This window comes from Vigna umbellata, chromosome 8 (genome assembly GCF_029865625.1).
Source record: "Vigna umbellata cultivar VRB3 chromosome 8, Vumbellata_1.0, whole genome shotgun sequence".
NCBI lineage: Eukaryota > Viridiplantae > Streptophyta > Magnoliopsida > Fabales > Fabaceae > Vigna > Vigna umbellata.
Window position 1 is genome coordinate 43,777,421 of NC_142172.1, and position 22,957 is coordinate 43,800,377.

At 32.0% G+C, this 22,957-nt stretch overlaps 2 protein-coding genes across 2 annotated transcripts; both read left to right on the forward strand.

Moving 5' to 3' along the window:
• Positions 1 to 873: 873 nt before the first annotated feature.
• Positions 874 to 3,358, forward strand: LOC124836496 (beta-conglycinin beta subunit 1-like). The gene is made up of 6 exons (XM_047311666.2): positions 874 to 1,681; positions 1,772 to 1,947; positions 2,028 to 2,108; positions 2,209 to 2,508; positions 2,636 to 2,909; positions 3,022 to 3,358. Exons 1-6 carry the CDS (start codon positions 931 to 933, stop codon positions 3,156 to 3,158), a joined length of 1,719 nt encoding a protein of 572 aa, XP_047167622.2. The 5' UTR covers positions 874 to 930; the 3' UTR covers positions 3,159 to 3,358.
• Positions 3,359 to 9,219: 5,861 nt separating this feature from the next.
• On the forward strand, positions 9,220 to 11,652 carry LOC124836507 (beta-conglycinin beta subunit 1-like). Its single transcript, XM_047311678.2, has 6 exons — positions 9,220 to 10,000; positions 10,083 to 10,258; positions 10,348 to 10,428; positions 10,530 to 10,817; positions 10,916 to 11,180; positions 11,345 to 11,652. The coding sequence occupies exons 1-6, from the start codon at positions 9,286 to 9,288 to the stop codon at positions 11,527 to 11,529; spliced, it is 1,710 nt and encodes a 569-aa protein (XP_047167634.1). The 5' UTR covers positions 9,220 to 9,285; the 3' UTR covers positions 11,530 to 11,652.
• The last annotated feature ends 11,305 nt before the right edge of the window (positions 11,653 to 22,957 follow it).

The window sequence follows — 22,957 nt, forward strand, 5'->3', positions numbered from 1 at the left end:
GATTTTTATGGCGCCATCACATGTCACCAAATATTTCAAACTATTGTAAGAAGAATAGCTACTGCAACGTAAAAAAAAAAGTCTGAACTATACAAATAGTTAGAAAAATGTTTTTACCAACATTTTAACAATATAATTGGTCTATTTCAAATACTTTTTTTAAAAATAAATTTAAAAGAACCAATAAAATAATTACACAGTTGCAAAATGTTATTATAAAAAATTCTTAATGTATAAGAGTCCCAGTGATTAATACATACATAATTTTTTTCAATGTGCCTGTAAGTACACCTTAAAGAATTTAAAACAAATAAAACATTTAATATACCAAATGGTAATAACTATGTGTTGTTTAAGTAATTAAAAAAATCATCTTAGTAATACTTTTAATATTCAAGAGTAAATTAAAAAATATTTTTTATAATAATTAATCTAGATACTTTGTATTATTTATCATATTATTTGCTATATTTATTATTTTTCATTTTTTAATATGGCGTGTATGTTTAAGACATATGTCGAGACATAGTTATTTTTCAATTACAGCGTCTTACACATATGTACGTAGTTATTATGTGTTCCCATTCCATGTGAGTTTTGAAAGGTACTTTTTGAAATATACTAAGTTTGATGACAGTAATATGTTCTCATCACTTGTGTACACAACTTCTCTTACGAAAACCGTGATTTCTATCAATGTTTATAAGTTCAAGCCAACCCCAACAAAACCCAAAACCTGTATTTTCTTCTGCCAGCTCAACTTTGCTCAATTGGACACACGTCAACATGCAACCGAACCTATGGCAAAATGTGTATCCAAGCTAATTAAGAAAGTCTTCATTGTATAACTAATACCCGTAACATAACTCCGTGTTCTCATCAATGAAAGCAAGTGCAACAATTTGAACGGTTGCTACATATACTACTGCGATGAGATCACAGTTTCCTTTGTTCCTGGTGCTGGGAATAGTTTTCCTAGCATCAGTTTCTGTCTCATTAACGGAGAAGCCGAGTCGGAGCAAATGTGTGCAGACATGCGAGAGCGAGAAAGTTTCTGAGAGTGGGGAGAAAGAAAACGAAGAAGAAAGAGTGATTTCTGAGCCCCACCCATCACACGAGGAGAGGGGGCCTCGAGAGAGAGGACACCAAGAGGGTGAGAAGAAGGAAGAGGAGAAAGAAGAGCGTGAACAACCGCGTCCATTTCCACCTCCGCACTCAAGAGCGCATGAGCGTGAAGAAGAACAATGGAAAGGACGGCAACGTCGTGAAGATCCTGAAGAGAGGGAGAGGGTGAAGCAGAGGGAGAGGGAGAAGGAGAAAGTAATGAGGGAGAGGGAGAAGGAGGAAGAAATGAGAGAGAGGGAGAAGGAGGTAGAAATGAGAGAGAGGGAGAGAGAGAAGGAGAGAGAGAAGGGAGAGAAATACCGGGAGCACCATGAGAGCCGAGAAGAATTGGTTTCAAGTGGAAAAAATAACCCTTTCTACTTCAACTCTGACAGGTGGTTTCGCACTCTATACAGAAACGAATGGGGTCACATTCGGGTCCTCCAGAGGTTCGACCAACGCTCCAAACAAATTCAGAATCTTGAAAACTACCGTGTTGTAGAGTTCAAGTCCAAACCCAAAACCCTCCTTCTTCCTCACCATGCTGATACCGATTTCCTCCTAGTTGTCCTTAATGGTAAGTAATCAACTATAATCGCTATTGACTTAACATCATCACACTTTGCTTCTCCTGCACCAGTGATGCTAATCAATTTGTTAATTACAGGGACAGCCGTACTCACCTTGGTAAACCCTGACGGCAGAGACTCCTACATTCTTGAGCAAGGTCATGCCCAGAAAATCCCTGCGGGAACCATTTTCTTTTTGGTTAACCCTGACGACAACGAGAATCTCAGAATAATCAAACTCGCCGTACCCGTTAACAACCCTCATAGATTTCAAGTACTGCCTTCTGAACTAATTTTTTTATTCTAACTTAAATTTTTTTTCTCCACATGTGATGATAAATGTTTGGCCTGTAGGACTTTTTCCTATCTAGCACAGAAGCCCAACAATCCTACCTGCAAGGATTCAGCAAGAATATTCTAGAGGCCTCCTTCGATGTAAGCAACCACATATTTGCGCTGCCATTTAGCTACTAGTTTGTCTAAATTTCACATTGCTTTAATGATATCATTATCTATATTTGCATGATTTTTATAGAGCGACATCAAGGAGATAAACAGGGTTCTGTTTGGAGCGGAGGGACAGCAACAGAAAGGCGAGGAGAGTCAGGAAGAGGGAGTGATTGTGGAACTTAAAAGCAAACAGATTCGGGAACTGACCAAACATGCCAAATCTAGTTCAAGGAAAGCCCTTTCCTCCGAAGATGAACCATTCAACCTGAGAAACCAAAAACCCATCTACGCCAACAAATTTGGAAAGTTGTACGAGATCACACCGAAGAAAAACCCGCAGCTTAGGGACTTGGACGTGTTCCTCAGTTCTGTAGATATCAAAGAGGTAATACAAGGAAAAACCGTGTGGACAATCTCAGCAATTGAATTCTATTATTCACTTTAACGTCATAATTATAAGATCCTAGTACTGAGATCATAATTAAATAATGGTTGTTTTTGAAAAACTTCAGGGAAGCCTTCTTCTGCCACACTACAATTCTAAGGCCATAGTGATATTGGTGATTAATGAGGGAAAAGCAAACATTGAACTGGTTGGTCGAAGAGAAGAACAACAGCAGCAGCAAGAGGAAAGGTTGCAAGTGCAGAGGTACAGAGCTGAGGTGTCTGAAGACGATGTATTTGTAATCCCAGCAGCTTATCCAGTTGCCATCAACGCAACCTCCAATCTAAATTTCTTTGCTTTCGGTATCAATGCTGAGAGCAACCAGAGGAACTTCCTTGCAGGTATATATATTAAATATCTCCTTGAATTTGAACATACCGCTCTTGTTTGTTTTATTCCTTATTTGGAACTTGTTGTATTTACAATTGGTAACGCGTGATTGAAAATTTGAAGGTGAGAAAGACAATGTGATTAGTGAGATACCTACGGAGGTGTTGGATCTTGCTTTCCCTGCGCCTGGTGAGAAGGTTGAGAAGTTGATAGAGAAGCAGACTGGGTCCCACTTTGTTGATGCACAGCCTGAGGAATAGCAAAGGGAGGAGGATCGTAAGGGAAGAAAGGGTCCGTTATCTTCCATTTTGGACACTCTACTGAATAAGTTTGTAGTAAGATACAAGTGAGAGAGCTCACAGTGAGTGTGGAATTAACGTGTCGGATCTTGTAACAGATAACTAGAGCTCCACATGGCTTTTCCTACTTTGAATAATGAATAAATTTAGCCTTTATATTATGCTTGTGTTTTAAGTCCTTCGACTCTCTGCTCTGTCCTCGCTAATTTGTTATGGTTGGCATGTGCCAAAATACTGCCAAGAAGAGTGTGTGAGGTTTGTTTGGATGGAAAGCAAACCAGAAAACCATTTCAAGCTCATTTAAGCATGAGACCCAAAGACTGTCTGGAAGTTGTGTATTCTGATATATGTGGACCCTTTGAGGTTCCTTCACTGGCTGGAAACAGGTATTTTATTACCTTTGTTGATGAGTATTAGATAGGGAGAGTGGAAAATTCTTCAAGATACCCAGAACAGATGGAGGAGGAGAATTCACCTCTAATGCCTTTAAAGATTATTGTCAGATTAATGGCATTGTGCATGAAGTCACAGCACCATACACACCACAGTATAATGGCCTTGCAAAGACAAGAAATAGGACAATCTTGAACATGGCTGGGAGTTTATTAAAGGAGAAAGGGTTGCCATAGTAATTTTGGGGTGAAGCAGTTTCAACAGCTGTTTACATTCTAAACATGTGTCCCACAAAGAAGCTAGAGTGAGTGAAGCCAAAATTGTTCATTTCAGAATTTTCTGATCATTAGCTTTTAAGCATATACCTGATCAGAGGAGAAACAAACTCCAAGATAAAAGTGAAGCAATGGTGTTAATTGGCTATCACCCTATAGGAGCGAATAAGCTCTTTGATCCAATCAAAGAGAAGGTGGTACTGAGTAGAGATGTTCTGGTGTTAGAACATGAAAGTTGGGAGTGGAACACATGCATACCAGTTTAAAGAAAAATGTTGTTGACAGCTCAGTATTATTGGACCCCGAGGTAGCTGCAGTGAATGATGTTGCACCACAAAGTGTTGTGTCTCAAAGGCCACAAAGGGAGAAAGTAGTGCCACACAGATTCTCTGATTTTGAGATGCACTCTGATGGACAAGTTAATGATGAGAGAGACTTGTTCCACATGGCACTAATGGCTGGAGCTGAACCAATTGATGAGAAGGAAGCCTTAAAGCAACTTCTTTGGAAAAATGCAATGGATGAAGAACTCAAGTCCATTGAGAAAAATGAAACCTGGACACTAGTTGATCTTCCAATTGGGAAGCATTGCATTTGAGTGAAGTGGGTATTTAAACAGAAATTGAATCCTGATGGTTCAATCTCAAAGCACAAGGCAATGTTTGTGGCAAAGGGCTTTCTTCAGCGCAAGGACTAGACTTCTCTGAAGTCTTTACACCAGTGGCTCAAATAGAAACAATACGAGTGGTTGTAGCTGTGGCTTGTGCACGGAATTGGCCAATGTTATAGCTTGATGTGAAGTGTGCTTTTTAGCATGGACCTTTGGAGGAGGAGGTATATGTCCAGCAACCTCTTGGATTTGCTGTTGCTGTGAAAGGGAAGGAACACCAAGCTTATAGGCTACAGAAAGCTTTATACGGGTTAAGCACACTCCAAGAGTTTGGAATAAGAAGATTGATTCCTTCTTACTCAGTCTCAAATTTACAAAGTGTGATGTTGAACATGGTGTGTATGTGAAAAAAGGTATGAGAGAAGACATGCTGATCATCTGTCTCTATGTTGATGATCTACTTGTAACTGGATCAAACATAAGAGACATTGAATATTTCAAAAAGGCTATGGAGGCTGAGTTTGAGATGACAGATCTAGGAAAAGTAAGTTATTTCCTAGGCATGGAGTTCCCCTGTACTGTTGTATGATTGGTTATGCATCAGAAGATGTTGGAGAATTGTTGAAAAGATTCAACATGGTTTCATGCAATGCTGCAATGAGTCTTGTGGACGAAACAATGTTCAAACAAATTGGCTCTTTGAGGTATTTGTTCAACAGATGACCAGATTTGTCCTTCTATGTGGGATTGGTGAGCAGATTCGTGAAGTCACGTATGCTAGTTGCCAAAAGGGTGTTAAGGTACATTCAAGGCACAACAAATTATGGAGTGTTGTTGGAAGACAGAAATCTAAGTTGGAGCTGACAGGGTTTGCAGACTCAAATTATTGTGGTGATCTGGTGGAGAGGAAAAGCACCTCAGACTCCTGTTTCCTGGTACTCCACGAAACAGCCTGTAGTGGCTCTATCCAGCTGTGAACAGCTGAGTATATAGCTGAGAGTTATGCAGCTCGTCAAGGTGTTTGGCTTGAAGAATTGTTGAAAGAGCTAAAGATCTCTACGAAGACACCGATGAAGCTAAAAATAGATAATGTTTTCTGCCATAAACTTATCTAGAAACCCAAAGATCTCTACGAAGACACCAACTAAGCTAAAAATAGATAATGTTTTCTACCATAAACTTATCTAGAAACCCAGTAAGTGCAAACATATAGAAGTGAAGTGTCACTTCCTTAGAGATAAAAGGAGGATTGCAGTGGCTTACAGTAAAATTGAGTTGCAATTGGCTAATGTCTTCACAAAAGTCTTGAAGATTGAGAAATTTGAAGAATATTAGCGCAGTTAATAAGTGAAGTTAGTTTTAGTGTTTCTGTTTTAACATAACCTTACCCGGTACCCTGATGTATATAAACTCTAAGCAGATTCAATAACAAAATAACACAGAAACCACCACTTCCACCTTCATGTTCTCTCTCTTTCTCCTAATGTGAAACCGATTCACAAGTGTGTGTGGAAAATTCTTTTAATTTGGAAATTGAGGGGTTGAGTGAATGAAACATAGACGAGTGAATGTTTTTAAAGAGAATTAGTGCTTTGTTTGTGTAACTATCTATGGGAGCATAATTAAATAGAAAAGTAATGTATCAATTTGGAAAGTCTTTTTATTCTTGTTTCCCTTATTCTCTTCTGTCCATTATGGTTTGATTTGTATTGGAACAAGCGGACTGAGTTTCATCTGTTTTCTGCATTCTATCTGTTTGTGATAAAGTCTAAATGATACACATTAAAATTGAAAGTTCATTGTTAAAAATAAAAATATAGCAACCATTAATGATGAGGCCAGTTATTAACAATTATAATTTATAGAAACCATGAGCTAGTTATTAAAAATTAAATTTTATTTCTACAAATACTAATTTTTATTATGTTTTAGTTGGAAGATAATCACTGAAACTTAAAAATGCCTACATGGGACAAATTCTTGAACACTTTATTTTTTTAAACCATTGGCTTCCAACTTTTCATTTATATTTTCAAAGTTGTTTAATTGAATTCATTTGCCTTTCTCACTATCTAATTTATTTATCCATTTAAGTTCATACCCTGTTCTTAACATTTCATTTACTTCTCAGTAATTCACTGTTTTATTTAAATTCATGCATGCCCCTTTTGGTGGTAATTTAATTTTTAGTCATTTATTTGCTTTCATTTTAATTCATTAATTTTGTAGTACTTCCAGTACTTTTCTTTCCACCATTTAATTGCTCATGATATTAAGTTTTTGCTCATCTCAATTTTGTCCCCATGAATATTTAATATTGATAAAATCTGCCCACAAAACAGGTAAATATCTTCCAAAACAAGTGTTTCCTCCCTTAAATCAAGATTATCCAATATTAATTAATTATATTTTTAAAAAAGAACAAGGATTTATTTATTTGAAATTGGTTTTAAGAAATATGCCTACCGTTGGTAGATAAATAGAGTGAAAAGAGTGAGTGAAAAGAGTGAAGCATGGTTAGACAAAAAAGATTGGTAGATAAATAGAATGACAAAAAAGATTGGTAGATAAATAGAATAAAAAGAGTGAAGCATGATTAGAAAAAAAAGTGAAGCATAGTTAGACAAATGTAGGAATTTGAAATTAGTTTAGATAAAGAAAGGGTTGTATAGAATGCCAATAATGAAGAGGTCTTCTAGAAGAAAACTTGAAACTTGTTGCTTTATGGAGTCCCTCGCAATTTGATATCATTTAGACCTTATCACAAACAGGTAGAATGCAGAAAAGAGAGGAAGCTCATGAGTCCACTTGCTCTACGAATCAAACCACAGTACACCAAAGAGAATAAGAGAAACAAGAACAAAAAGTATTTCCAACTTGATATATTACTTTTCTATTTAAATATGTTTCCAGTTTCACAGACAAAACACCAATTTTATTTAAAACTACTCATTCATCTATATTCCATCCACTCAATCCGTTCATTCCCAGTTGAGAAAAACATGAGATGGAACTGATGGTTTCAATGGACTTCAACTTCAACATGAGATGAAGTTAATTTTAATAATCACTCAAAATAATTAACTTCAAATAAAGAACTTTAATCTTTTGAAACACGAAGTATTAAAAATCTTTTACACATATTTAAAAAAAAAAAGTTAAAAGAACAATTAAGAATATTTGAAACCTATTTCTTTTGGATGAAGGTATAGATATCTAATGATGATGATACATCACTCCATTTTTCACTTACATAATTTCAATAAAACTATATTTTTATATTTTGTAAAAGGTGTTAAATAACATCTACACAACTCTAATAAGACTGTATTTTTATATGTTTTACTCTACACCTATACAATTGCTATAAAATTATATTTTCTTATTTTAAAATATAAAATAATTTAGAAAAAATTAAATATAAAAAGTAAAAGTACTAACTACAAGATGACACGTTACATCTAATTATTTCCAAATTTTAAAAATAAATATCCAAAAAAAAAGAGTAAATAACTTAAAAAAATCACCAAAAAATAGTAACTATATAAATGATTAAACTTAATAATTAATAATGATAACACAAATCTTCTACTTTAATTTTTTATCAACAATACAAATATATTAATTATAGAGTATTTTGAAAATGTTTCAATATTTTTATAAATGTAGACACAGAAAAAAAAAATAGAAGCACAAAACAAAAATACACCGTCTATATATTATAAAGAGAACCAGGTAATCCAGACATAAGATGACGTACATCCAAAACTAAAATAAAAACAATATTGACCATGATTTCTTCAAACACTTCATGTTTTTAAGATAAGAAAATTATGTGAGATTTCTATGGTGCCATCATATATTTGAAGATGTCACCAAAAATTTCCAAAACTATTGTAAGAAGAATAGTTACTCCAACATAAAAAAGAAGTCTGAACTATGCAATGGTTAATACATACATAAACCTTCTACCTTCTACTTTAATAATACCGTTTAATACATACATAAATTTTTTTAATGTGCCTGTAAGTACACCTTAAAGAACTTAAAACAAACAAATCATTTAATACATCAAATGGTGATAACTATGTGTTATTTAAGTAATTAAAAAAATCAACTTAGTAATACTTGTAATATTTTTAATATTCAAGAGTAAATTAAAAATATATTTTGTTATAATAACTAATCTAGATACTTTGTAGTATTTATTATATTATTTGCTACATTTATTATTTTTCGTTTTTTAATTTGGTGTGTATGTTTAGGACATATGTGAGTTTTCTTTGAAATATACTAAGTTTGATGACAGCAATATGTTCTTATCATGTATAGTGTATATCTCCTCCATTGTCACCTTCACTTTCTTTTCTTTATCCACCAGCTGTTCAAGGTATCCTAATCCATATATATCCAAAAGGACTGCACCCAAATGCCATGCACAACAACACGTAGCTGTTCACCATTCCCGTTCTAATGACTCATCATCCAAGATTACGATTCCACTCATACACCTTTTTTTCAATATTTTAAGGTGAGTAAATCATTCTCAGTAACCAACAAACTTCTCTTACTATGTTTATAAGTTCAAGCCAACGTGAACAAACCCCAAAACCTGTATTTTCTTCTGCCAGCTCAACTCTGCTCAATTGGACACACGTCAACCCGCAACCGATCCCGTGGCAAAATGTGTACGCAAGCTAATCAAGAAATTCTTCTATTGAATAACTATAAATACCCGTAACTTAACTCCGTGTTCTCATCAATGAAAGCGAGTGCAACAATTTAAGCGGTTGCTACATATATTACTGCGATGAGATCACAGTTTCCTTTGTTCCTGGTGCTGGGAATAGTTTTCCTAGCATCAGTTTCTGTCTCATTAACGGATAAGCCGAGTCGGAGCAAATGTGTGCAGACATGCGAGAGCGAGAAAGATGCGTCCAGGGTGCAAAAATGTCAGCTTCGTTGCAAGCACGTTTCTGAGCGTGGGGAGAAAGAAGAGGAAAGAGTGATTCCTGAGCCCCACCCATCACACGAGCATGAGCGTGAAGAAGAACAATGGAAAGGACGGCAACGTCGTGAAGATCCGGAAGAGAGGGAGAGGGTGAGGCAGAGGGAGATGGAGAAGGAGGAAGTAATGAGGGAGAGGGAGAAGGAGAAAGAAATGAGAGAGAGGGAGAAGGAGGTAGAAATGAGAGAGAGGGAGAAGGAGAAGGAGAGAGAGAAGGGAGAGAAATACCGCAGACGTGAGAAGAAGGAGAAATGGGAAGAGGTAGAAGAAGATCGAGGTTTCCCAAACTCAGACTCACAAACACAGAACATACCTTTTCACTTCAGCTCGAATAGATTCCATACTCTTTTCAAGAACCAACACGGTCACATCCGTGTCCTTCAGAGCTTTGACCAACGAAGCTCCACACAGCTTCAGAACCTTCGAGACTACCGTGTTGTGGAGTTCAAGTCCAGACCACACACCCTTCTTCTCCCTCACCATGCAAATGCTGATTTCCTCCTCGTTGTCCTTAGCGGTGAGTAATTACTTAATACAACCGATTAAATTCCGTCTCTTGCTTCTTGTATAAATAATGGTAATCAATTTTCTAATTACAGGGAGAGCCTTAATTAACTTGGTGGAACCCGACAACAGAGATCCCTACTACCTTGACCCTGGTTATGCCCAAATAATTCCTGCGGGGACCACTTTCTATTTGGTTAACCCAGAGAGAAACAAAAATCTCAGAGTAATTAAACTCGCCATACCCGTTAACAAACCTGGCAAATTTGAGGTATTTTCTTTTCTTTATAACCTAATCAATCATTTCTTCTTTTAATCTGTTTCCAAACGTGAAGATCAATACTTTTCCTTTCTCTCTAGAATTTCTTCCTATCTAGCACCCAAGAACAACAGTCCTACCTGCAAGGGTTCAGCGAGGATATTTTAGAGGCCTCCTTCGATGTACGTAATCAAGGAATCATCTAATTAAATTCCCACTTTCTGGTTTGTGTAAATGTCACACTATAAATATTACCATTATATATATTTGCTTAATTTTATAGAGCAAATTCGAGGATATAAGCAAGGTTCTGTTTGGAGAGGAGAGAATGCGGCAGAGGCAGCAAGAGGGAGTGATTGTGGAACTGTCAAATGAAAAGATTCGGGAACTGAGTAGAAAAGCCGAATCCAGTTCAATGAAAATCAATTCCTTCGAATATAAACCGTTTGACTTGAGAAGCTCCCACCCAATCTATTCCAGCAAGCTTGGCGCGTTTTTTGAGATCACCCCAGAAAACAATCCCCATCTTCAGGAGTTAAATATCTTCCTCAATTATGTGGATATCAACAAGGTAAGCGCAAAAACCTTATTGACTAACAAAACTGGACAAGTTGAGTTCTGTTGAGAATGATATATTTTTTTGTGTGTTTTCTTGGTTACCATATATAGGGAGGTCTTCTTCTGCCACACTACAATTCTAAGGCCATAGTCATACTAGTGGTTAATGAGGGAGAAGCAAACATTGAACTTGTTGGCCTAACAGAACAACAACAACAGAAGCGGCAAGAAGTGCAGAGGTATACAGCTGAGTTGTCTAAAGACGATGTATTTGTAATCCCAGCAGCTTATCCAGTTGCCATCAACGCTACCTCCAATCTAAATTTCTTTGCTTTCGGTATCAATGCTGAGAATAACCAGAGGAACTTCCTTGCAGGTATATCTATGTATATATATATATATATATATATATATATATATATATATATATATATATATATATATATATATATATCAATTTGAATATACTGCTATTGTTTGTTTTATGGGGTTGTTTGTTTACAATTTGTAATGCGCGATTGGAAAATTGAAAAATTGAAGGTGAGAAAGACAATGTGATTAGCGAGATACCACGACAAGTGTTCGAGGTTGCGTTTCCGGGGAGTGGTGAGGATGTGGAGAAGCTAATAAAAAAGAAGAGAGAATCATATTTTGTGGCTGCGCAGCCTCAGCAGAAGGAGGAGAATCATATTCCTTTGTCTTCAATATTGGGCGCTCTCCACTAAACATGGCCATCAACTAAACTCTACGGTGCAGCAGTTCATACCGAGTGACGAAAGTATGTAATAACTTGAGCACCGCTTTTGTATTAAGAATAAATAAATTTAGCATTATGTTGTATTTACTAATTTGAAGCGACTATAATGCTCCCGATCTAAGAATGTATTTATTAACATAAAACGTCTTGTTAAAACTAGATATTGACTTAACTGATAAATATATAATGAAATGAAAAACAAAGATGACTCATAAATATGTAATGAAATGAAAAACAATGAAATGACAATACAATCTATGCTAATGTTAATTTCATTATAAATATATACATCTATTTTGATCAGAAAACCTTTTAAGCTACATGTGCAATTGGAAAACACCCTCTATGGACTCCGTTGCATTCTACAAATCATGGTTTGGCTCGTCCTCTGCTTCCAACTTAGGCTCGTCTTCTGCCACCAATTTAGGATGCACCTCATTCTTCTTAGGTGATGGGGATGTGGGTGGGGTCGAGATATAGTTGTTGTAGTCTTCTTCTGTTGGTACAGGATATTCTTTTGGTCCATTATCTTCTACTAAGCTGTCTACAACATACAAAGATATTTCAATTAAATTAGAGAGCCTAAATTTATCAAGTTTCTTTATGAAGAAAACACCCACAGGCACATTCAAATCTGAAACTTGATTTTTTATTTAAATTCAAATCAACTCAATCAAACAAAATGAAATCATTCTGTGGAAAATTCAAAACCTGAAGTAATGAAAGTGAGAAAAAATATTATAAAAATTATTGACAAAAGTAAGTTACATGATATTTGGAAGAGTGAAATATGGAAATCCTAACTATGATGACAAAATCAGAACATGCGTGTATAACTTTTAGGAATGATCATGACGTGTATGATTTTACTTTTAACAATAATGCGAAATGTTTAAGATATAGGCAGACTTAACCTCTTGAACGTTGCATAGTCATAAAACAATGAGATGAAAATGAAACTGCACGTGTTAACATCCAAAAATCAGGTACGGGAAGAGAGATACGATATCCATAAAAATTAAATTACCGCATAGTGCTGGGTTTTTGCAGCGACCATTACACCACCACTTGCAGAAAGATCGAGGGTAAATGCAAGCTTCAGTGCAATAATTGTAGCAGCCTCTGCGTTTTTCTTCAAAGGTCTCAGCTTTAACACATGCAACGACTACATGGCAAACCAACAACAATGCAATGTATTTGTCTCCCATCTCACCTTCTTACTTATTCCTTTGTTTTCTTTTACTGGTTGTTGGCAATGGTGGTTTGTTAATAATTCCTCCTTCCCTAGTTCCATGCCCTAGTTTTCTAATTATGATGGGCACATATATAGCTGGATAAATGACTCCTAAACCGCATATCGTGTCATGGTTATTTACTAAATTTTGGGATCTTGCTATTAAGTGTCATAATGTTAATACAAAGAAAATATATATTTGCTAATTATTTGCATAAAAATAGGTTTTGCTTTTCCTTGTTACAATGACACATTCTTTATCGGTTATGTCAGAACCTTATCTTGCTTTCAGTTTTGGAGACCATTATTTAGACGGTTGAAAAAATAAAAACTAGTAAAGATATAGTTCGTTTGGAATAACATTAATAATGACACTGAATAGGAAGATCCCAAAATTTAGCAATAAAGCATGAGATAATTTGCGGTTGAGGAGTGATTTATCCAGCTATATATGTACGGCCATCATTGCTAGAAAACTAGGGCATGGAACTAGGGAAGGAAGAATAACAAACAAAGCAGCATTAGCAATAACCAGTAAAAGAAAACAAAAGTGAAATGGGAGAGAAATGCGTCGCATTGTTGGTGGTGTGCCTTCTGATGGGTGTATCTGTTGGGGCAATGACATATGAGGAAAAACGAAACGACTGCAACAGTTATTGTAACCGTGCTTGCATGTTCCCCGCCTCATTCTGCAAATGGTGGTGCGGAGGCCGCTGCGAAAACCCAATACTTTGGGGTTAGTTCATTTTCTTCCACTTCATATTCAATATTAATCACTTCTATAACATGCTATATGCTTTTTTCTTTCTTTAGGTTCAGATATCTATTGACTCCTAATTTTATTTTATGTTTCGCTGGAAAAACAAATATATAGAAGACAGCCTAATTGTGGATGTAACAAAGAAGTATCCTGTTCCAACCGAAACAAGTTACAAGGCTTATAAGGCTGCACATCCTGAAGAAAGTTCTTCCAAGACTGAGATGTAGAACAAAATGGAAACAAAAGACTGTGTTTGCCAAGGTTTTCATGTTAGATTCGAATGTGTAGCCCAAAAGCTTCCCTTATCAAAATAAACTATTGGATCAAAATAAATTATTGGAAAATGTTCTTAAACAATTTTTTTTTTCAAAAATTTGTTAAAAATAGTTGTTAACATTTCATAGTCCTAAATTAATTATTAGCATTCTATAGCATCTTCGTAATACTTTTACATTACTTTGCTATAATCTAATATTTTTTGTTTTAGTTTCTAATTTTGTTTTTTTACCTTTGACCATATTTTGTACTTCTATATTAATATCAGTTATGTATGAATTTTTAATTTTGTTTTATTTTACCTTGACTGTTTTTCCTTTTTTTTCTCTTTTCATCTCTCACCACCTTTCTCCCTTTCTCCATCTCCCTCAATCTCCTACCAAATACCAAATAAAGTGATTGAAAATCATTCCTATTTTTTTAAAAAATAACTATAATGGTTATTTTATCCTTGTTTTAAAAATAAAAGTTAGAAAATCTTACATTTTATCTTTTGATTAAATTTAAACTGTTTTGTACATATTTCAATTTCATAAATTTGATAAAGTCTGAACATGGAGAAAAAAATTTAGTTTTTATGAAATATTTTGACTAAGTAAAATGAAAACAATAGTAAAAAAATTAATAAGAAAAGAAAAAAATATTAATTAATTAAATGTATATATATTAAAAAAATTATGTAGAGAAAGTTTCTAAGCAGTAAGAAAAAAGAAAAAAAAAATATTTGTTTTGGAATTTTATCGGCTGTTCACCCTTTTTACTTGTGCCAATCCAATTACTTTTATTATTATTATATGTAGAGAAACTTACTTTAATATCATTATGATCAAATCCACGTAAATAAGGATAAAGTAATATAATAAATATAAATCTCAATACAATTATTATTTTATTCACATGAATTTAAAATTACTTAATCACATACATATATATCATTTCTGTAATGAGTTTCATCTATAATAATTCATTCACATACAACAATAACATCTACAAGGAGCAATACAATTACAAAGGACAACAAGCCTGCAAAACACACCTAAAAAAGATCATAATACAGCATTAGGTATTTACATATACAATCGTATCTCACAGCATTCCAAATATACATTTGTATAACCGGTTCGATCGGATACAAACGGAACCGGATACAAGGTTAGCTCACTGATTCATTTAATTATAAAATTCTTTTAAAATAAAAAAATTATAATTTTTTAATTTAAATTTAAATAAATTTTACTTTTTTTAATTTAAATTTAAATAAATTTTATTTTAAAATAATATTAAACTATAAAGACCATTCAAAATAAAATAAAAATATCATAATCCAAATGTAATTTAAAAACAAGCACAAAAGCCAAACAAATAAGTTTGTAATATTAATAATTTTTATCACTTATCCATTTCTAATATCATAGTTTTGAATAGATAAATCTACAATATTTTTCTTTCTTGAAATATCTTTGTTTTTATCTCATCTACAATATAATAAAAAAATGTTAACTAATAATATTGAAATACAAAATAATAAATTATTAAATTAAATTAGGTGGATTGGTGAGTCAACCCTGACTCACCATGGGTTCAACCCGAGTAAGGATAAACCGGATTCTAAGTAAGTCGAGTTAAAAACTAACTCATATAAAAAATTATATTTTTTTCAAATCTAATCTGACTCAACCCTATAATGAACTAAGTTGACTCGCGGATTACAACTCATTTTAATAGGAAGGTGTTTCATTATTCTTTTAACATGAAATATATCACAGAATATATATCATAATTTTCTTAACAAAATTATAAACAGAAACTCCTTGTTTGTACCTAAAAATAACATATTTTATCTACCTTTCTCTCACTTGAATAATAAATCTCTTGATTGAACTAAAATCGTCTCTCAAGCCTGGAAACTCCAAATAGCAAATGTCTTCGTTTTATTTTTACTTGAACGAAAATACATTGGATACAAATATATGCAAAATTGTAAAAAATTCTACAATTAACGAGATCAATCCAAAACATTTCATAATAATTTCAACAATAAACAAACACCGTCTCTTTTATAATTCATAACATCAAAATTTTGTTTATAACCTCAAAAGGAATCTCAAACTTCAATTTCATTTGAACATTACATTCCCCGATAACAACAATTCACCAAACATTTCAACATAATATCTTATATATATATATATATATATATATATATATATATATATATATATATATATATATATAGGAAAAAGAAAACTAACTGTAAGAAAAAATTAATCGATTTAGATTTAAATCGGTCCAAATTTTATTTTCTTCCATAAAATGAGTTTTTATTGGAGAAAAGATGAAAAAGAAATTAGAACTTTAAAAGAAAAATAGAAATAAGTTGCAAGAGATTTTTTAAAGAAAAAAGATAATTGAAGTTTGTAAAATGAATTACAAAATAATTAAAATTGTAATTTATATATTAAATATAACTTAAAATTTCAATGTTTTTTATTTTTAAATATTAGCTTTGATGTTATTGATTATAACCACGATTATTATTTTTATTAAATCATAAAATTTTAGACTAATAGTTAAAAATTATTTTATCATTAAAATTACTAGGATTCATGTCTTCACAAATTTGTATCTTTACTTTAAAAAAACATTTAAATTATCATTTTTATTATATATAATATCAGTAATTTATTTAAATTGAATCACAAATACTAGTCTATAGCTAAAAATCTATTATTATTAATATTAACATTATGATTATCTTTTAAAAATAATTGTTTAAAGAAATAATATTGATAAAAAAAGGAAGAAGTTAATGAAATTGTAACAATCCTAAAATACTTTCAAGGCACATGTAGTCTATCATGTTATTAATTAAACAAAAACTATTACATTAACTTTAATTTATTTTCTACTAACAATATATATATTATATATATATATATATATATATATATATATATATATATATATAATTTTATCTACTCGTTTTACTACTGTAGCACGTTTGTACAAGGATTTGGAATTATAAAAAATGTTGTCGTTAAAAGTGAATGTTAAAATTATCTGTAACTGATATTAATATAGAAGTACAAAATGTGGATGAAGATTAGATAATGAAACCTATTCATCCCACTCATCTCTAGTTTTATTACTGAAAACTTAAAAGTATTTTTTAAAATGGACTGATATTAATATAGAAGTAAAAAATATGGTCAATGTAAAATGAAACGAAATTAGAAAGTCAATAAAATTAAAATTGTACATTATATAGCAAAGTAATGTAAAGGCATAGAATGGTAATAATTTATTTTGATGAGGGAAGCTTTTGAGGTACTCTAACACAAAAACCTTGGCAAAAACAATCCATCTTCTCGATTGCATTCTACCAATTATGTTCGTCTTTTGTTTCCATCTTGGTCTACTCAGTCTTGGAACTTTCTTCAGGATGTGCAGCCTGATAAGCCTTGTAACTTGCTTCTGTTGGTACAGGATACTTTTTTGATGCATCATCGTCCATGCTAGCTTTTATATTATTATTTTTCAGCAAAAAAAAAAACAAAATTAAATTATTGGTCAAATGCATGTCTCTACCTAAACAAACAAATATGTAGCTCCAAGCTGCATTCCATATATAGTATACAACACAAATATTTTTCAAATTAATTACGTGAAGTTAGTAAGTTAGAAGTCATTAATTATGACAACGATATATCAATATTATAAAAGGAAATAGGTTTGGAATATTCGGTACTGTAAGAATATTATTACTTGGAAGCAAATTAACTTATGATAAATAAATACTTCAATATATCTTATATGTATATGATATTTTAAAATATTATATCGATATTTATTAATAAAATATATAATATATAAAATAGTAACATTTTTATAATAATAATAATAAGTTATAAGTTTCTATTTTGAAAATATTTAATACATTTAATTTTAATTTATATTCACATAACAATTATATATATTGTATTTTTAAAAAATTATAAAATTTTTAATATACACGTATGTATTAAATTTTAGGAAAATGATACTTGAACAACCATTTTTGACAACATTTAGACACGCGCACACGTGTCAAAATCTGAGTGGTCCAGTTGGAAAAATTAAATGAAAATGGACCACTCAGATTATGACACGTGTGCGCGTGTCTAAATGTTGTCAAAAATGGTTGTTTAAGTGTCATTTTCCTAAATTTTATTATTTTTAAAATAAGCTTATCCACGTATATGGTAGAAATTAACTAACCAATAAATGGTTTTTCGCAGCCTGCTGTGCACCACCAATTGCAGAATTTGGCAGGAAATATGCAACTTTCCACACACAATCTCGCGCATTCTTTTCGTTCTTCATCACCCCAAGGGAATGCCTCAACACATACACCCACCACAAGGCACACCAACAACAACGCAACGTATTTGTTTCCCATTTCACTTTTTCCTATTGTTTTTCAAATGTTTTACTGTCTTTTGGTGTTGCTTTTTTTTTTTTAATATGCAATAACTCCTTCCCTTCCCTTGTTCCCCTTCCTAGTTTTGGAACAATGGGTATATATAGCTACATAAAATGACTCCTCAACCACACACAATGGCATGGTTTCTTGCTAGAATTTGGGGTTCTCGCAACCAAGTGTCATAATTTAAAGCAAACAAGTTATAAATTAACTATTTATTGTCATATGTGACAAAAAGTATATATGACACCAAATTTTTACTCTTTCAAATTAAATTAATACTAAAATATTACAACGGTATCAACCCTTGTAAAAAACAAGACACCAAACATATATAATGTAATGTAAAGTTAGAGACTTTTATATCATATAATACCTCTTATAGAGACTTTTATATCATTAAATTGAATTAATAAAGCACTAAAGGAAAAGTAAAGTATTTCCATTTATTAGTCAACCATGACCTTGATTTTTCTAATGAGGTTAAAGAGAAGTTTACTATTTGGTAATTGTATTAGACAGCTAAAAGTGTCACAAGACGATTAGGATGACCATCCTAGGATCATACTAATGATCGTTTTACAAAATAATTATATTTAACGTTAATTAATTAACATCAAATCATAATTATTATCCATTGGATCATGATCAATTCGTCAATAATATGAAACTCATTCTAAAATTTATCAATACAATTTTAAGATAAAGAGGTAGAAGATGACATTCAATACCTATTAACGGTTAGAACTGTCATTATTACGTCAGGCTTTCGTCCATTGCGGAAAATTCCCCACTGCTATCTCCCATAGGAGTCTGGGTCGTGTCTTAATCCCAGTGTGGCTAATCATCCTCTCGGACCAACTACTCATCATCGCCTTAGTAAGCTATTGCCTCAATAGTTAATCAGACACTAGCCCCTCCTCGAACGAATTCCTCCTTTTACTCCTCAACCTAGGGGGTATTAACAGTCGTTTCCAATTGTTGTTAGGTTTTTACGCGTTATTCACTCGTCTCTGGAAACACCACTTCTCGTTCGACTTACATGTGTAAGGCATGCCGTCAGCGTTCATCCTAAACCAGAATCAAACTCTCCATGAGATTCCTAGTTGCATTACTTATAAACATTAGAGTGTCTTTTATAAGTAATCTCAGACTTTGAAAATATTCGCAATACAATAACAAGTTCACCTTAATCTCATGTCTGAAATAGTCTATAACTAACATGTTAATAAATTGTTTTGATATATATAGTTGCTAAGATAGTGACAATAAAAAATAATAATTTTTGATAATCAAAATAATATATTTGAATTAAGTATAATTTTGTTATTAATTTTATATAAAAAAATTAAAATTCAATTTTCACAAGTAATTAATGTTTTCGAGTTTATCACTTTCACCTTATATGTATAAACAAAAGATAAATAATAAATATACCTTTCTTAATCATTAATAACATTAACTTCTTCCCTTTAGCAGCTATATGAGAGGAAGTTGATGATATGAAACAAAAATACATGGAAACATGTTATCCTAATTATCCCGTGAAGTTCATTTGTGTATATATAAAACGGTTTTTTTAAAACCCACTAAGAGAATCATGTGCTTGCCCCCAAAACCATGGACACCTAAAAGAATTATTTGTTTCTAACCACAACCAAATTCGTAATAAAATTATGCTTGTTACTTAAGCTAATGGAGGACTATATATCATTAATATATTTTTTAAAATATTGATTATATTATTCGTAAAATTCTTTGTTTATCTATCTATCTATATATATATATAAACATGAAAATTCTTAGATACTCCAACCCATACTACATAAACTATACAACAAGGAAAATTATTTTACAATTTAGAATTTAGAAACAATGGATTTGTCTCCAAAGTTTTCACCCTTACAAAAATTGATAATATTTTACTATCAAAATAATCTCCCTTAAAAAACGACCAGTTATACTTTTATTAAACAATATAATCATCACCACTCTTCGTCAATATTGACCCGTATACATTTAAGCCCATGCTATTGTAGTTGGTCACTGATAGATTCAATTAAAACTTCTAAAATTAAGTCAGGTCATTTAATAAGTAGTGAAATGAGTAACATACTTTAAACACGGATTATATTGTTTGTAAAAAACCTTCTATATATTGACTCAAACTTATAAAATTTTGTCACTGATACCATTTTACCAATAGAAAAACACACAAAATTTTATTGATTTGTCATACACTTAATTAAAAATAGAGACTATGCTTAAGAGACAGTGTTTCTAAATACTAAAAGGTGGTTTGAAAGTAAACTGGAATAACAGAGTATTTTATTGTCTAACTGCTCTTTGAAAATCACAACTTGAGCTAAATAGGGCAAAACAGAAAAATAATAAGTTGCAGTAAAATATGCAATTTAAATATTTAATGATTTAAAAATCATAAATTATAAATAAATAATAAAATGTCAATCAGTAAATTTCTAAAAATTAAAATTTTTCTATCGGTTTTAATACACCACTAAAATAAAATCACTACAAAAGTTCTTTTTTTCTATAAGTGTTAGAGAGACTTGAAATCTATAACAAACATAAAAATTTTATGTCTTTTTATTTAATAATAAAATAATTTATGTTAAAATATATTTTAATTTTATTTAAAAATTATTTTTAAGTTTTTTAATGATATAAAATTATTTATTAAATTATAAGAATTAATTTGATTTAATATTTTTTTAATAGATAATAAGTTAATTTGTTTAACTGTTTGAAAACATTGTGATTAATAAGTCTTTATTATCTTTAGTTTTAAAAAACTTCTTCCGAAGTTACTGATACCAAAATTATTAACATTATTTTAAAGTTAAAATCATTTTTTGGTGTTCTAATTCGTTTGAAAAATTTAATTAAATTCCTACTTTTTATTTAGTTTTTTTAAATTTTCAACAAGGATTCACATGTTCATATCTCTTACGTGTTAATTTATAATATTTTTATTTTCTTCATTTTTTATAAAAAAAATAAACTGAATCACTCCACTTAAATATTCAAATTAATTTTATTTTTTACGTGTTTAATTTCAATAAAGGAATCCCTATTTTAAAATTATTATATATTAAGTTGAAGATGTAAATTTATCTGTCACATTAAATTTTTAAAAAAGCTAACAGAGAAAAATACATTTTTTTAAATTATTTAAAATATTAAGATTTTTTGTTTTATATTTAAATTTTTAATATTTAAAAAAAGCTACAAGTTTAAAATAAGTATTTTTTAAAATTTAGTTTAAAGTAAAATTAATTTCAATTTTTAGGTAAAGTGATTTAATCTATAAATTTGAAAAACTGTTTAACATGTATATATAAATGATAATTAGATTTAGTTACTAATTTGATCCATTTTAGAGGAGAACAATTTGGTCTATTTTAAAAAGATTGTAGCTGAATTTAGTCAAAATTTTAAATATACGAATTAAATTGAATACAAAACATTCTCATGCAACATTGACATTACACGTGATAGAAATTTTGCCTAAAAAATAAAAAAATAAAAAATTAAAAATACCACAAACGTGACATAACGACTGTTAATATAATAGGAATGACCTAAGGATCATATTTAAAATCTAGATAACTTAATTGAACAAAATAAAAATTAGAGATCTAATTAAATTTTCTAAATGAATAAAAAACAAAAAATAAAGGATTTTACCTTTATTCTCACTAGTAAAAATCGGGTTTTTACAGCGCACATTATGTCACGGTTCAACGAAAACCGCAGCATAATGGTGCGCGGTGGCAGTTTTGTAAATAAAACGAACCTATATGCCGCGGTTCTAATGGGAACCGCGGCATATACCCCAGTCAACCATTGCCTTTGACGCCACGTATGAATAAAAAATTAAATAACAGAGTATATGCCGCGGTTCTCTGCACAACCGCGGCATATACCCTGCCAATTTATTGCAGGTGCTGACTGGGTCAGAGAATTCGAAAAGTTACAGGGGGTATATGCCGCGGTTCTCTGGGGAACCGCGGCATATACCCCTGTAACGTCTCAACTTCTCTGCCAGTCAGAGAATTTCAGAAGTTACAGGGGGTATATGCCGCGGTTCCCCAGAGAACCGCGGCATATACCCCCTGTAACTTTTCGAATTCTGTGAAAGGCAGTTGGGGAGACAGTTGTGTTGAACACGTTTCAGGGGTATATGCCGCGGTTCTCTGGGGAACCGCGGCATATTCTCCTATATGAAATTAATTTAATGTTTATTTGAAATATTTCGAGGTTTATGCCGCGGTTGCCCGCTGAACCGCGGCATATAGTTTGAAAATAATTTCAAAAATGCCATTTTTGATAATTTTTTAAATTAGTATATGCCGCGGTTGGGGGTTAACCCGCGGTAGATTCTCCCGTTCAGAGTTAAAAAACAAAACTTGGAACAGTGCATCGTCTTCCTCGCGCGTTCTCTCTGTTTTCGCGTTTCTTCTTCCTCCGAACCACCCTTCATCTCAGATTTTGCGTTTTTAACCGTTTAAACTCAAAATTGTTCGGTCATTATTCGTTTTTGAGACGATAAAACGAGTTTTAGCCGTTCAAAATCGTGATTTCCTGGCGTTTTTCACCCTCCGCCGCCGTTGTGTTTCGTTTTTCACCCTCTCCGCCGCCGT